Genomic DNA, 13,618 nt, shown 5'->3' with positions numbered 1-13,618 from the left:
TGGAGAAGAGGAGGCTCAGGGGAGACCTCCTGACTGTCTGCAAGTCCCTGCCAGGAGGTTGGAGCCAGGTGGGGGTGGGGCTGTTCTACCAGGAAGCAGCAGTAGGACAAGAGGGCTGGGTCTTGAGCTGTGCCAGGGGAGGTTTAGGTTGGATATTAGGAAGGAATTTTTTGGGGAGAGAGTAATGAGGCCTTGGAATGGGCTGGGCAGGGAGGGGGTGGAGTCAGCGTCCCTGGAGGTGTTGAAGGTGAGAGTGGATGTGGCCTCAGTGCCATGGTGTGGGAAGCACGGCGGGGTTGGATCCAGGGTTGGACTTGATGATCTCAGAGGTCTTTTCCAACGTGGCTGATTCTGTGATTCTCTGATTCCCATTCCTGTGGCAGCACATGCTTGAGGCTCTATCCCCAGGGTGACAGAGATGTCTGTCCATATCTATCTCCAAGGTCAGTCTGTAAATGTGTGGTGTTAGAAAAGCAGGCTAAGCTGTGGGATGGTTGTAGAAGGAGAAAGAAACCCAGAGACTAGTGCAAGCAGGCAGCCCTCGGCTTGCACATGATGTCCCCTCCCTGCAGGTTCCTGTCCTTGAGCCCAGGCCCTGAGGTGAGGCTGAGAAGTGGTGTGGAGGTGAGCCCAGAGCTGTCCCTGAGGTGAGGCTGAGAATAAGTGCAAGGCAGAGGTGCTGCTGAGGAAGGAGAGCCCCGTGGTGGGGAAGAGGCAAAGGTGCCCATCCCCGAGAAGGTGCTGTGTCCATCCCCTGTGTGCCAGGTGAGCTGGGGCTTTGCTGCAGAGCTGCGGGCGCTGATTTGAGCGGCTGCAAGTGCTGAGATGGTGGGCACTCAGGAACACAAACTGTGCCTGGCCACGGAGCCTGCAAGGAGGAGCAGAGACAGCGGTCTCAGTGTGGGGGGCCAGGTTGTCCCTGTGCCTTCCCCTGCAGGCCCTGGCTGTCCCTGCTGGGCCCCTGTCCATCCCCATCAGGTCCCTGCCCGTCCCCCCTGGGCTGAGCTCCCCCCAGGAAGTGCCGTGGAGCTGAAGTTGCTGCCATCCCCCCCCTGCAGCCGCTGCCCCAGCCAAGGGAGCAGCAAAGGCAGGGCCAGGAGCAGAGGCAGCAGCAGGGGAGCCCTGGGGGGGCCGGGAAGGTCTTGTGTGGGTCAGGAAAGAGGTGCTGGGCACGAGGCCGGGGCTGTGCTGAGCAGGCCCAGCCCTCACATCCCCCCAGCCAACGCCGGCTGCCCGGGGGGCTTGGGAGGGACCCCCAGCCCGTGTGCCCCACACTGAGCTGGCAGAGAGAGAGCCAAGGGACAGGGCCACGGGCAGGGCCAGGGGTGAGGGACAGGCAGGGCCATTGCAGGGCCACGGTGAGGGCACAGCCTGTGGCAGCAGCGCTGCCCAGTGCTGGGGGCAACCAGCCTGGTGTTGGTACCAGTCAGTGGTGGGGCCGAGCAGAGCACGAGGCCTCTTGCAGACCCCTGGAGCAGCCTCCCACTTGCCAGCCCTGCCCTGGTGGGGTGACACTGTCCCCTCCCTACAGGACACTCCCCCAGAAATCTTCAGGGGGACCTTTTGTGTCTATTCCTGGTTGCTGATTGATGCTGGGGACCTTTGGGAGCCTCTGCAATCCCATGCATGGGGCACAGTCTCCTCTGCAGAGCTTGACTCACTGCAGACTTTGCAGGGAAATCTGTACTGGCATCCTGAGTATGTCCCGACCCCCCTGTGCTCCTCCCAGGATATTTGGGATGAGTTCCCCCTTCCCGGGCACCCGTGGGATGGGGGGGCCATTGTTCTCCTGCTGTTGCTGTTGCTGCTCTGCCCCTGTCCCTGCCCTTCCTGCTGCTGTCGGGTGAGCGGAGCGACCACGATGGGAAAGAGGCGAGAGAAGCGAAAAGAGCGGGTGGGACCCCCAAAGGGAGGTTGAGGGGTGGTGGGTCACCCCTAAAGGGAGCTGGGGGGAGCCGGGGTTTGGGGAGCTGATGGGAAAGGGGTGGGAGAGGAAGGCTAAGGGGAGGGGGCAGAGCGGGAGTGGGGTTTCCATGGGGGAGCATCGGTGTCCCTATGCCTTGATCCCTGGAAAGTGGGGGAGGCTGGAGAGAGGGGGGAGCTGCGACAGCCCCAAGAGCCTGTAGAGGGGGGAGCTCGGGCCCCCTGTGCCGAGCCAGCATTCGGGGCCGTGCTGTTGGTGCCAAATTGCCCCTGGTCAGGCTGAACCCAGAGCCCGCCCACGTGTCAGGGGGCCCGATCCGCTCCCTGCTCTCGTTGCCCTGGGGAAGCCTCTGGTGTCCCCCTGTCTGTGGGGCTGTTTGGTTTCCTTGGGCACAGCTGGCCCTTGTGCAGGGCTGTGCCCTTTGGGACTGCTGGAGGTGGGCAGGAGGTGTTTTTGGGGGTGCTGGGCTGTGTTGGTGGCAGAGCCCCAGCGGTGGGCGGGGGGATGTGGTTCCCCCCCCGTGGTGGGGGTTGGTGTTGCTGGGTCAGGCCCCACCGGCTCCATTGTCAGCCCGGTGCCGGCGGGGGGGACACAGCGGGTTTGGGGCCCCCGGGAGTGCCAGGGGTGGGTGTGGAGTTCGGGAGCTGCTGAGAGTGGAGGGCAGAGCGGGGCAATGCTGGAACTGGGGGACCCCCGGCAGCCTGGAGGGGGAGCATAGAGAAGGGGAAGCCCTGACAGTGGGGACCCCTGGGATCCCTGGGACAACAAAGTGGAGAACCTGGAGAGGGGGAATGTCTGGGAAGTCGGCATCCCGAAGGGGAGAGTCAGAGGAGAAGGGACCCTTGGGACCCCCAACACTCTCAGTATCCCTGAGTGGGACCCCCAGCATCTAAGAAAGGGAAGCTATTCCCAACCCCAGAGGGGACAGACCAGAGAGGGGTAACTCCTGGGAGAATTTCTTTGGCTTAACCTTCATATTTTGGAGTAGTTTTTTAGCTGAATCTCAACTTTTTGCAGTTTGGGTGGGCGAGGGTCTTCTTGCTATTTTTGAGAGGGTTTTTACCTGAATCTCAGAGGTTTGGGTTTTTCTGGGCTGAATCTTGGTGTTTTGGAGGTTTTTCTGGTCACAGGATGCTCAATGAGCTCTAGAGATGGACTTGGGCAGGAGGAACCCCCAAGCCAACGCACTCAGCCCTTGTTTTCCCCTCCCCCATCAGGATTTGTCCTTCTCAAAGCTTGGGCGGATGGAGGAGGAGGCTGCGAGGAAGAGGAAGATGCCTTGGGCCCCCCAGGCAGGTGAGGAGGAAGTCAGTGGCCCTTTGGGCGGGTGTTGTGCTGGCTCTGTCAGCCGAGCATGGCCCCGGCTGCAGGACAACCCCGCTGCCGCCGCCGTCCTGCCGGGGCCGGAGTTGGGGGGATGTCCTTGGCCTTCCCTGTGGGCCGGAGGCAAATCCCCTCCCTGTCCTTCTTGCTTCCTGCCCCAGGCCCCGAGCTGAGGACGGAGAGCCCGGAGGACAAATCCCCCCGTGAGACCCTGGTGGGAGAGGCCGTTTTGAAGGGCTCCACGGTGCAGGAAGGCAGCGGGGAGGAAAAGGGCCGGAGATCCCCCCACAGGAGGGACTCCAAAGCCATCCCAGGGTGCTCTGAGGAGGAAAGAGCCAGCCTGTGCCGGGAAGGCGGCTGGAGCTTGAGGGGGAGCTCTGAGCTGGTGGTCCCTGAGCAGCCTCCAAGCAGGGAGAAGCCCTTCAGGTGCTTGGAATGTGGGAAGAACTTCAGGAAGAGCTTCAACCTCCTCACCCACCAGCACATCCACACTGGGGAACGGCCCTACACATGTAGGGAATGTGGGAAGAGCTTCAACCAGAGCTCCACCCTCCACATCCACCAGCGCATCCACACTGGAGAACGGCCCTACAAGTGCTTGGAATGTGGGAAGAGGTTTCAGACCAGCTCCAGTCTCCTCCAGCACCAGCGGACGCACACGGATGAGAGGCCCTTCCGCTGCACCGACTGCGGGAAGGGCTTCAACCGGAACTCCCACCTCGTCACCCACCGGCGCATCCACACTGGGGAGAGGCCCTACAAGTGTGGGGAGTGTGGGAAGAGCTTCCCCCACAGCTCTACCTTGACCAAACACCAATGGACCCACCGGTAAGGGAAGCCCTACCAGTGCCCCGATTGCAGGAAGAGCTTCGGCCGCTGCTTCCACCCAGAATGAAGCCCCTGATGATGAGGCAACCCCTGGAGTCCAGTGACTGTCAGTCCATCCCTTTCGACCACAAAGGGCCAGTCCCCTTTCCCAGGGGCAGCTTCTTCCAACAGAAGCCTTCTTGGAGGGTTTGTGGAGATTCCTGCCTTGGCTGGGGACGCCCCCAAGGTCAGTGGTGGAAATTGAGAGCAGAGATCTCCCCACCAGCGTTTGTCTGGGGGAGTTCCATCATCTCTAATTTAAAGAATTATTGCTTTTGTGCCAGCTTGAGTAGAATGGCTTCAACAATTGCTTTAGTGTAGAACCCTGTCCTATCTTATCCTGTACTCCTGGTAGTTTTAGTGTTTCTATTGTGCAGTAAATAATTGTGATGAAGATCTTTTGTCTGATCATTTGTAACCCTAAATAACTCATTTCTATCAATAGATCTGTTTTGCCATTATTAAAATCTAGAGGACAGAAGTTTTTCAGTCACACCTCTGTAATTTCTCTAAATTGAAGCTGTTGGCATAACCCAAGGCTGAGATTGGATCCACTACCCCACAGTAAATTGGGAGCTCAAGCCCCCCACCCTTGTTCCCAGCCCCCCTGTGCCCAAAGTCCTCATTGGACTGTCGGACCTTCAAAACCATCCCCCCTTTTCCAGACTTCTCCCTGTTCTTCCCACTTTTCCATTATCCCCTCAATCCCCAATTTCCTACCGAACAGTTTTGGGATCCCAACCCCCACTTTTTGCCCCGTCTCCTGTGGGCACTGAAGGAGAAAATGAGGCTGCACACACAGAGTTCCATTTCAGGACTTGTCCACCCATCTTTCCAGCGTCCCCCTTTCATTGGGGTTCCTTTGGAAACAGCATCTGGGCTTTGTCTTTTAGTCCACTGAAATTCCCAGCATGGCCCCAAAGCAGGGCCCTGATCCCACACGTTCCCCTCCCCTCATGTGCTGGCTGTGTTCAACCACCAGAGAAAAACACAGGCTACCATGCAGAGCGTTCCAAGTGGTTTCCACTTTGGCAAACAGCACTCTCTGGATGGAAAACACCAGTCAAGGCCAAAACACTCCTTTTGGATCCTGATTAACTGAATGCAGCTGCTGCTGCCTTTACTTGTTCCCACAAAAATTCTCAGGGTTCCTTTGTGTCCAGGAGGCCCCACCTGTCCCAATGGCCCCTTGATTCCATGAGCTTCCACAGTCTCCAAAGGTTCCTTAAGTTCCATGAGGCCCTGCAGTCTCAAAATGCCCTTTGGATTCTCGGAGATTTCCCATTGTCCCAGGGTCCCTTGTGCTTCAGAAGCAGCTGCAGTGGGACAGTGGCCCCTTGGTTCCGTGAGCTCTGCAGCATTCCAGGAATCCTTGGGTTCCAGGAGAGCCTGCAGTTTCACAAGGACCACTGGAATCCAGGAGGTTCTGCAGGGTCAAAATGGCCCCTGGATTCTGGGAGGTTCAGAAATATCTCTGGGCTCCCCTGGTTCCAGGAGGACACACATGTCAGCAGGAACCCTTGGTTGCAGGAGGTTTGACAGTGTCCCAGAATTCCTTTGATTTCATGAAGCTCTCTGTTGTCCCAATGGCCTCCTGATTCCATCAACCCCCTCAATGTCCCAATGGTCCCTTGGTTCCATGAGTTTCTGCAGCGTCTCAGAGTTCCTTTTGTTCCATGGGGACCTGCAGTGTCACAATGGGCCCTGAATTCCAGGAGTTTTCCCAGGGTGACAGTGCTGCCTTGATTCCATGAGATTGCCCAGTGTCCCAGGGCTCCTTTGGCTCCAGAAGGCCCTACAGTGTCACAATGGTCCTTGATTCCATGAGGTTCCACCATGTCCTTGCTGGAACATACTCTGGGATCTGGACAGGCTGGATCAATAAGGCCAAGTGTCAGGGCCTGCATTTGGGTCCCAACAACCCCTGGAACGCTCCAGGCTGGGGGCAGAGGGGCTGGAGAGCTGCTGAGCAGGGACTTGGAAGTGCTGCTTAACAGCGGCTGAATATGAGGCAGAGTGTGCCCAGGGGGGCAAGAAGGCCAAGGGCATCGTGGCCTTTGTGGAGAAGAGTGTGGCCAGCAGGAGCAGAGAACTGATTGCCCCTCTGTGCTGGGCACTGCTGAGGCCCCACCTGGAGTGCTGTGTCCAGTTCTGACCCCTCAGTGCCAAAAGGCCCTGGAGGGGCTGGAGCGTGTCCAGAGAAGGGAACGGAGCTGGGGAAGGCTCTGGAAAACATGTCTGCTGAGGGATGGCTGAGGGAACTGGGCTGGTTGAGTCTGGAGAAGGGGAGGCTCAGGGGGGACCTCATTGCTCTCTGCAATGACCTGAAAGGAGGTTTTAGTGGGGTGGGAGTCGGTCTCTTCTGCAAAGCCTTTAGTGACAGGAAGAGAGGAAACAGCCTTAAATTGCATCAGGCAAGGTTCAGATTAGATATTCAAAACCCCTTTTTCCACTGAGAGAGTGCTCAGGCATTGGAACAAGTAGCCCAGGGAGGTGGTGGAGTCTCTGGAAGCATTCAGGTGGCATCTGGATGTAGAGCTTTGGGATGGGGTTTAGGGGTGATTCTGGTGGTGCTGGGTTGACAGTTGGACTAGAAGATCTGGAAGGTCTCTTCCAACCTTGATGATTCTGTGATTCTCTGACCTGTCATCCCTGTTTGCAGCTTTGTGCTCTAACAAGACCCTGGGGATGTTTTCTCTGTTGGGTCCACAGAGATTGTGTTGTGTGAGCTGTTTTCCTCTAAGATCAAAACAAGGAGTAATTAATGCTAAATCCAGCAGGTGCCTTTCAAGTAATAAGTTGGTCCAGTTTGTCCAACTGTGTCCAAACAGGTGAGGGAAATCTGGAACTTTAGAAGGGTTAGTTTTTTACCTCATTAGCAGGATATCCAGGGGTGCACCAAGTGCCTTCCTGTGAGGAGCACAAGAGACCAGTAGACAGTGACAATATTGTTCTAATGTTAATGTCACTGGAGCACAGAGTGAGATCACACCTGAGTTATGTTTCTTTAATCAGTGATTGGGAATAAAGAGAAAATCACATAGTTGATGACACTTTAGTACTTATTTCACACTCTTAACAAGAAGGTATTTTCCAGCTGGACTTGGAATAAGGTTCCATGGTATATTGCAAATTTCTATTTCAGGTTAACAGTCTACTTCTTCCCAAAGAAATTCTCAGCAGCTAACACCCTTTCATCATCTGGCTCTTTCCCTGATGGCTTGAGCTTGTTGCTCCTTTGGGTAAATACCCATTTGACACAATGCCCTGGGCAGCTTCTACCACGTGCCACTGAATCACACTTCTTCCCTTGCCTTGAGGTCGTTGTGCTTTAAGAATCTGTTTGTTCAGATGCCCTGAAATGTCTATAGTATTTCAGTGGGAAGAAGCTTCAAGATGTGCTGTTTGGCACACGTGAAAAATGACCTGCCCAGAGAGCCATGGAAATGTAGGTGCTGCTCAGTAATGCCCCTGGACTGGGACAGGCACTGCTGACGATTTTTTCCTTCCCCTCTCTGATTCCATTCCCACTGTTTTGTACAGACTCCTTGTGGTCAGATTTTGCACTGTACAGTTTGAGAAGTTAGTGCAGATGTGTGTTTGCAGGCATGTTCCTATTCTGTATTCCCTGATCAAATTCAGTAAACTGATACCTGGCTTGAGCTTTTTTCCCCTCTGTAGTATTGCTTTTATTTATTTCTCCAGAACAGCTTGAGAAAATGAAGGTACACTTAGCCCCAGATTACTTGCTGCTGTAATCTCTTCACCTTTTTTCTTTTCCCCTCCCGCAAACTGATGGGTAACTGTGAAACCCAAGGTCAGGAATGTGGTTGGAATTCCAGGCCCCAGTCTGGGGGAGGTGACACTTTCAGTCCCTGGGGGAAAAAGCCAACTGCTTTGTTTATCAACATGCAAAGGGCAGCACTGTGGGAAATAGGGCCTAGAAAAAAAACGTAGCTTTGTAAAGAATGGAGCAGCTCATTACAGGGGTGAGCTGCAACTCCTAAAACTGCCGTTTCAACTCCTGTTTCAACTGCCATGACAGCTGGCAGCCAGTCAAATGCTGCAGTCACAGGTTTTACCTTATAAGGTATGGTTATCTGTTGGTGTTGGGTTATAAAAGGAGGGTTGTGATTCCAATAAACTTGTCTCGGCTTCACCCCCTGAGTCCGTGCCTCAATACACCGCACAGCACAGTGTTTCTGCCTCTCCAAGCAGCAGCACTGGCAGGGAAGAGAGCTGCTTTCTTAGATGGAAGATGGTTGAGAGAAAAGTAGTGATGGCTCACAGGGGGAGAAGAAAAACGTGTTATTTGGGGGTGTAAAGCGGGGGGATGACAAGCTAACAAGGCAGTGGAAGCCACGTGAACAGGAAAAGGAGGGCTTAGAGGAGACAGATCAGGACAGAAGGAGAGACTCTCATGTTTCAGCCCCTGAATATCAAATCTTAGGAGATAATGAAGGAAAGTAGAAACGAAGCTCACCTGTCCTTTGGTGAGTTTCCAAATGGATCAGCTGTCATATTTTGAGGAGGGTGTATTCCAGGGAACTTAACACAGAGAAGTGACCCCATCAAATGACACATGTATAGGGATTCCTTATGGGTGATTTTTATATGAGAGAACACATACACATGCCATGATTTGAAAGCATTTTGGAATAAAAACTATTGGAAAAGAGCCATTTTGGGTATAAATCTATAAAGAGACACCTGGAGAGATACTCAGTACAAACAATATATTGGAACCCTAGCAACAGGCCCCAACGATGAAGAAAATTATGCTACATTGACCCCAAAACCCCAAAGCCCACACATCTTTATTAGTAGAAACACTGTTTCAAAAAAATAAAGCAGTGTTGGAGGCACAACATTGGGTGTGAGTGCTGTTTTTTGTAAAAGAGTAAAAGACTAGGCCCTCCCCAGGAAAAAAGCTGTTAGCAAAAGCTGTACAATGCAGCACTGGATTGAATCTGTTGACCAAAAAGACTGCAGTCTTTTACCCAGCAACAAATGCCAAACAACACACATTAGTGGAGGTGGTAAGTCTCCCTGAAGGGGAGCTGTTCTTTCTTTCCTAACTCTGCAGCTTTCTAGGTTGCCTTGGCTCAGTGCATCCTCCCAGGATCGTTGGATCCTTTTGGATGGAGAGGTCATCTAGTCCAACTGCCTCAGCAAATGCAAGGCAACAGTAGGAAGGCAGAACTGTCAAACTTCAGAAGAGTTCACAAAGACTGGGATGGGGTTGACCACTTGAGGGTACATCTCCATGGGGAGAGCAAGGCAATGAGGATCTCCAGGGAAGCTGGAGAAGGGTCTGGCAGTGAGAGTGCCATGGTTGGGAAATGCTCCCTCTGCTCGGGAAGGCATCTGTAGGGATAAGCAGAGAGACTGGAACTAGGTTGAAGCAGTTCAGAAAGTTTCAAGCCTCTCTTCCTATTGGCTTCTCCTGTAGGTTGATGTGCCACTGCTTGAACTTCCCGTAGATCCTGAGGTGGCAGCAGAGAAAAACTGCTGTGAAGTTCCCGGGCTGGGAAGCTGACTGACTGTAAAGACATCTTTGGGGATTCTTTTCCCTGAGGTTTTAAAAAACATTAATTTGCCTGGTTTTCACTGTTGTTTTTGCCTTCCCCTCTTCCTTCCAGGAAGATGAGCAGGCAACTTTCTTCCTTTAGGGGTTTGTAAATAGGGAAATGAGACAGACCTATTTTTTACCCCTTGGTACATACAGGGGAAGTGTCTATCAAGTACTACTTCAATGAGCCCAGTTTAGCCCAGCTATTCTCTCATTATTTCCTTTTCTTGTTGCACCTTTCTTCCCTTTCCCACAAGGATGCTTGTTTGGCATCTATGGAAACTGCCAAAAGATTGGAAGAGGATCTTTTAGAGAACCAGCTTGTGCCAGTCCACCTGCTAAGGAGGACAGACATTTAGGGCAGGAAGTAGAGCAAGCCTCTGACAGCTCGGGATTTATGTGATTGATTGGATAAATAAGAAGTGCTGTTCTCTGAAACTTGCACTGATTGCCCTGAGCAAGACCCAGATTCAAGAGGCTGACAAAGCAAAGCCTCTGTTTTCCCAAGGACAGAGTTTCTCGTGCTTTCCCCCACGGCAGTGCCCTCTCTGAAAGGCAAGGCCATCAGTAGATAACTGTGGGCACGCTTAGTATGACATCCAATAATCCTTAAAGCATCTGTAGGCAGAGAAACTTCATGACAGATGAGATACATGGTAGAGTGGAAGAAGCAGTCTCTTTCCTAATTTGGAAACTATCCCAGAGACTGCATTTTTCAGCCATGAGACTAGAAAATCCATTGTATTTGGAGCATATTTTGTAGGTTTCTTTCCTGTTTTATCCCTTCTCAGCCACTCATGCCAGAGGCAATATTGAGGAAGAAACTGGGTTTTAAAAAAGACAAAATGCAAGAACTTCTTTCAGGCAGTCAGTTCTTCTGGGCAGGGCCGTCTGACTCTTGATGTGTTTCCCTCCATGTGCTCAGCACCGGCACAGGGCACACTGAGGGAGGTCTCCAAACTTTCCTGTAGGTGATTCCATCAAAACTAATCCCCTCCCAGGGCATCACAAGATGATGCTCATCAGCTCTTCCAAGTCAAAGGATACTTCTTTTCCCCCAGGGCAGAACAGATGGAAACATGTTACCAGTGCAAGAGAGGGACAGTGGAGGCCCATCCTCTGCCATGGGGGCGGTGACCCAGACTCCCTGTTTGTCCTCTAGTCCCTCTGGGAGCCCTGAGGTTTCCCTCTGGTCCCCTCTGCCTCCCTCTGCTTGGAAAGCCTTCCAAATCCATTCTGGTGAGGGGAGGTGGTGATGCAGCAACAGTAGACACCTCGTGGGATGCCTGGACACCCCTGGGGAGGCAGAGCTGGGGCCACTCATTCTGTGCCCTATCCTGGCTGGGTGCTGGGGGGACTGCCCTGAGGAGAGACAAAGGAGGCTTCTCCTGGGGAAAGCCTCAGCCAGAGCTCAGCTTCCCAAACAAGGCTGGGGCTGGGGGTGTGCCGAGGGGGAAGTTGTCCTGCAGGCAGCAGGACAGGACGAGCAGGACTCAGTCTGTTCAGGACGTGGCGCATCTGAAGGACACCATGGGTTTGGGCCCATTGTTGCTGCTTTATTAAATCACAGCCACCTACAACTGGCTCAGTGGTGACAGAAGAGCAGTGCTTGTAGTTTGAATTGTGGATTTTTCTGAGGATTTGAAGGCATCAGGATTCCAGTTTTCCTGCCTGTATGAAGGACAGAGTTTCTGTTTTGTGATAAGATCCATGCCTGGAAAGCTCCCCAGGCAGCCACCGGGCCCCAACATGGCATCAAGGCAGTTGGCAGCAGTCCCCCCAACACCTGCCTCCCAGCCCACACCAAGCCATCACCTCACCCACAGCCCCAGAGCCCTGGATGCCACCATGGCTGTCCCTGACACCACCCTGCTCACCAGCTCAGGTGTCTCACACAGTGCCTGGGAGCCTGGGAATGTTGGAAGCTCTTCATGGGTGTGGACATCGGTGCCTGAAGAGCTTCTGGCCTGAATCGAGGGCTTGGTGTTGGTCCTAAAGCTGCCAGGATGCAGATGGTCTGTTCTGCCAGGCAAGAGACGACTTCTCTGCTGTCTGTCTTCAAGGGCTGACGGGCTGTGAGAAAAAAACAGAGCCGAGATGAAACTCCAGACATCCCTCCAGCCCATGTTCCCCTCTCACCACTGCAGATCTCATCCAGTTGCTCTGTGCTTCGGTTCCTCAGGTGCCCATTTTCCAGCTCCAGGGAGACAGAGTCAGTCAAACCACGACAACTTGGCAGAGGCGTCTTCAACTGCTTCTGCTTCCTCAGCACTGCTGAGCCCAGGTGGTCTCTGAAGAGACAGATGGAGAAATACTGCATGTCTCTGCTCTCCTGGGAGGAAGGAGGAAAGGTGAGCTTTGGAAACAGTGGCCCCCTGCCCACAGTGAAGGGGGGGGGGGATGGTGGCTGAGGGAGATGCCCTGGGCTCAGATTCCAGAGCAGGGACAAGTTGCACTGGGCTGCAAGGCCCACAAGCCACCAGAGCCCAGGGGAGCAGAGCCTGCTGCCAGAGCTGCTGACAGGGTTGGGCTGCGGGGCAGCTCTCACTGCCCAGTGCCCATCTCAGGGCTCACGCTCCCACATCAGCCTTACCATGCTGAGGAAGCGTGGAAGGTTCTCCACCAGATCCTCAGTGGAGGAGCTGGCCTTTGTCTTCTTCAGGTTTGGTCACATCAGGTTTTTAGGGACCATCACAACCTCTGTCCAGGAGTCTTCACTGCCAAGACACAGGAGCTCCATCATGTGTGGCACCAGGAGCTCCAGTTCTCCTGCCTGTATGAAGGACAGAGTTTCTTTTCTGTGATAAGATCCATGCCTGGAAAGCTCCCCAGGTAGCCACCAGGCCCCAACATGGCATCAAGGCACTTGGCAGCAGTCCCCCCAACACCTGCTTCCCAGCCCACGCCAAGCCATCACCTCACCCACAGCCCCAGAGCCCTGGATGCCACCATGGCTGTCCCTGATGCCACCCTGCTCACCAGCTCAGGTGTCTCACACAGTTCCTGGGAGGCTGGGAATGTTGGAAGGTCCTCATGGCTGTGAACGTCGGCGCCAGAAGAGCAGTGCTTCTGGCCTGAATCGAGGGCTTGGTGTTGGTCCTAAAGCCTCCAGGATGCCGATGGTCTGTTCTGCCAGGGAAGAGACGACTACATTGCTGTCTGTCTTCAAGGGCTGAAGGGCTGTGAGCAAAAGAAACGGAGCCGAGATGAAGCCCTGTGTCTGCAGAGACCCCCAGACGTCCCCTCCAGCCCATGTTCCCCACTCACCACTGCAGATCTCATCCAGTTGCTCTTTGTTTCGGTTCCTCAGGTGCCGCGTGGCCACCCCTAGGCACAAAGCTCCATCAGCCCCTGCTCCCCAGCGGGCTCCCAGCAGCACGGCCCCTGGCCCTGCCCTCCTCCCCCTCAGCAGGGATGAGCCCAGGAAGCACCAGGAGCTCAGGGGGGTGGAACTCAGCCCAGTGCCCACCAAGCCCAGCCGTGTGGGCAGGGGTGGCAGAGGGAGGCCCAGGCCCAGCCTGCGGCAGCCGGGGCTCAAGCAGCCCCAGGGCTGGGCCTGGCTGTGGCTGCAGGAGCGGGGACGGGGGCCAGCTTGCCCAAAGAGGGACCCCGGGGGCTGGGGCTCACCGATGAACCTGATGGCCGCCTCTCGCACACTGGGCTCAGGGTCCTTGAGGTAGCTCAGGCCCTGACGCAGGTACTCTTCAGCCCTGCTCCTGTCCTTCCCCAGCTGCAGAGAGCACAAGGACACGGGCATGTCACAGAGCCCCCCCGCTGGCTGCAGCAGTCCCTCCTGCCAGCACTCAGTGTTGCCCAGAGCCCTCTGTCCCGCTGGCTGCAGGGAAGGGAGAGGGGCCTGCAGAGGAGCCCTTGGGGCTCTGTTCTTGGAGGGCACACACTGGGCTGCAGCTCCAGCCTCTGGGCTCTGGGCC

The 13,618-nt window shown here is 54.7% G+C and overlaps 1 protein-coding gene and 1 long non-coding RNA gene across 3 annotated transcripts; one reads left to right on the top strand and one right to left on the bottom strand.

Annotated features, from left to right (window-relative positions):
- The first annotated feature begins 315 nt into the window (after nucleotides 1-315).
- On the top strand, nucleotides 316-4,510 carry LOC116781294 (zinc finger protein 239-like). Of its 2 annotated transcripts, XM_032676996.1 has the most exons (4): nucleotides 316-443; nucleotides 573-765; nucleotides 3,142-3,220; nucleotides 3,409-4,510. In XM_032676996.1, the coding sequence occupies exons 3-4, from the start codon at nucleotides 3,169-3,171 to the stop codon at nucleotides 4,077-4,079; spliced, it is 723 nt and encodes a 240-aa protein (XP_032532887.1). In that variant the 5' UTR covers nucleotides 316-443; nucleotides 573-765; nucleotides 3,142-3,168; the 3' UTR covers nucleotides 4,080-4,510. The 2 variants fall into 2 exon arrangements, with proteins under 2 accessions (XP_032532887.1, XP_032532886.1); XM_032676995.1 differs by lacking the exons at nucleotides 316-443; nucleotides 573-765 and having other exon boundaries at nucleotides 2,595-3,220.
- Nucleotides 4,511-12,304: 7,794 nt separating this feature from the next.
- LOC116781293 lies at nucleotides 12,305-13,415 on the bottom strand. Its single transcript, XR_004354848.1, has 4 exons — nucleotides 13,314-13,415; nucleotides 12,954-13,013; nucleotides 12,666-12,866; nucleotides 12,305-12,398 (listed from the first exon to the last, which is right to left on the bottom strand). It is a non-coding gene; the product is annotated as an uncharacterized LOC116781293 (long non-coding RNA).
- Between the last annotated feature and the right edge of the window lie 203 nt (nucleotides 13,416-13,618).

The sequence above is a fragment of the Chiroxiphia lanceolata genome, assembly GCF_009829145.1.
Source record: "Chiroxiphia lanceolata isolate bChiLan1 chromosome W unlocalized genomic scaffold, bChiLan1.pri scaffold_112_arrow_ctg1, whole genome shotgun sequence".
NCBI lineage: Eukaryota > Metazoa > Chordata > Aves > Passeriformes > Pipridae > Chiroxiphia > Chiroxiphia lanceolata.
The sequence above is the reverse complement of the archived record's forward strand: the minus strand, read 5'-3'. Positions and strand labels throughout refer to the sequence as shown.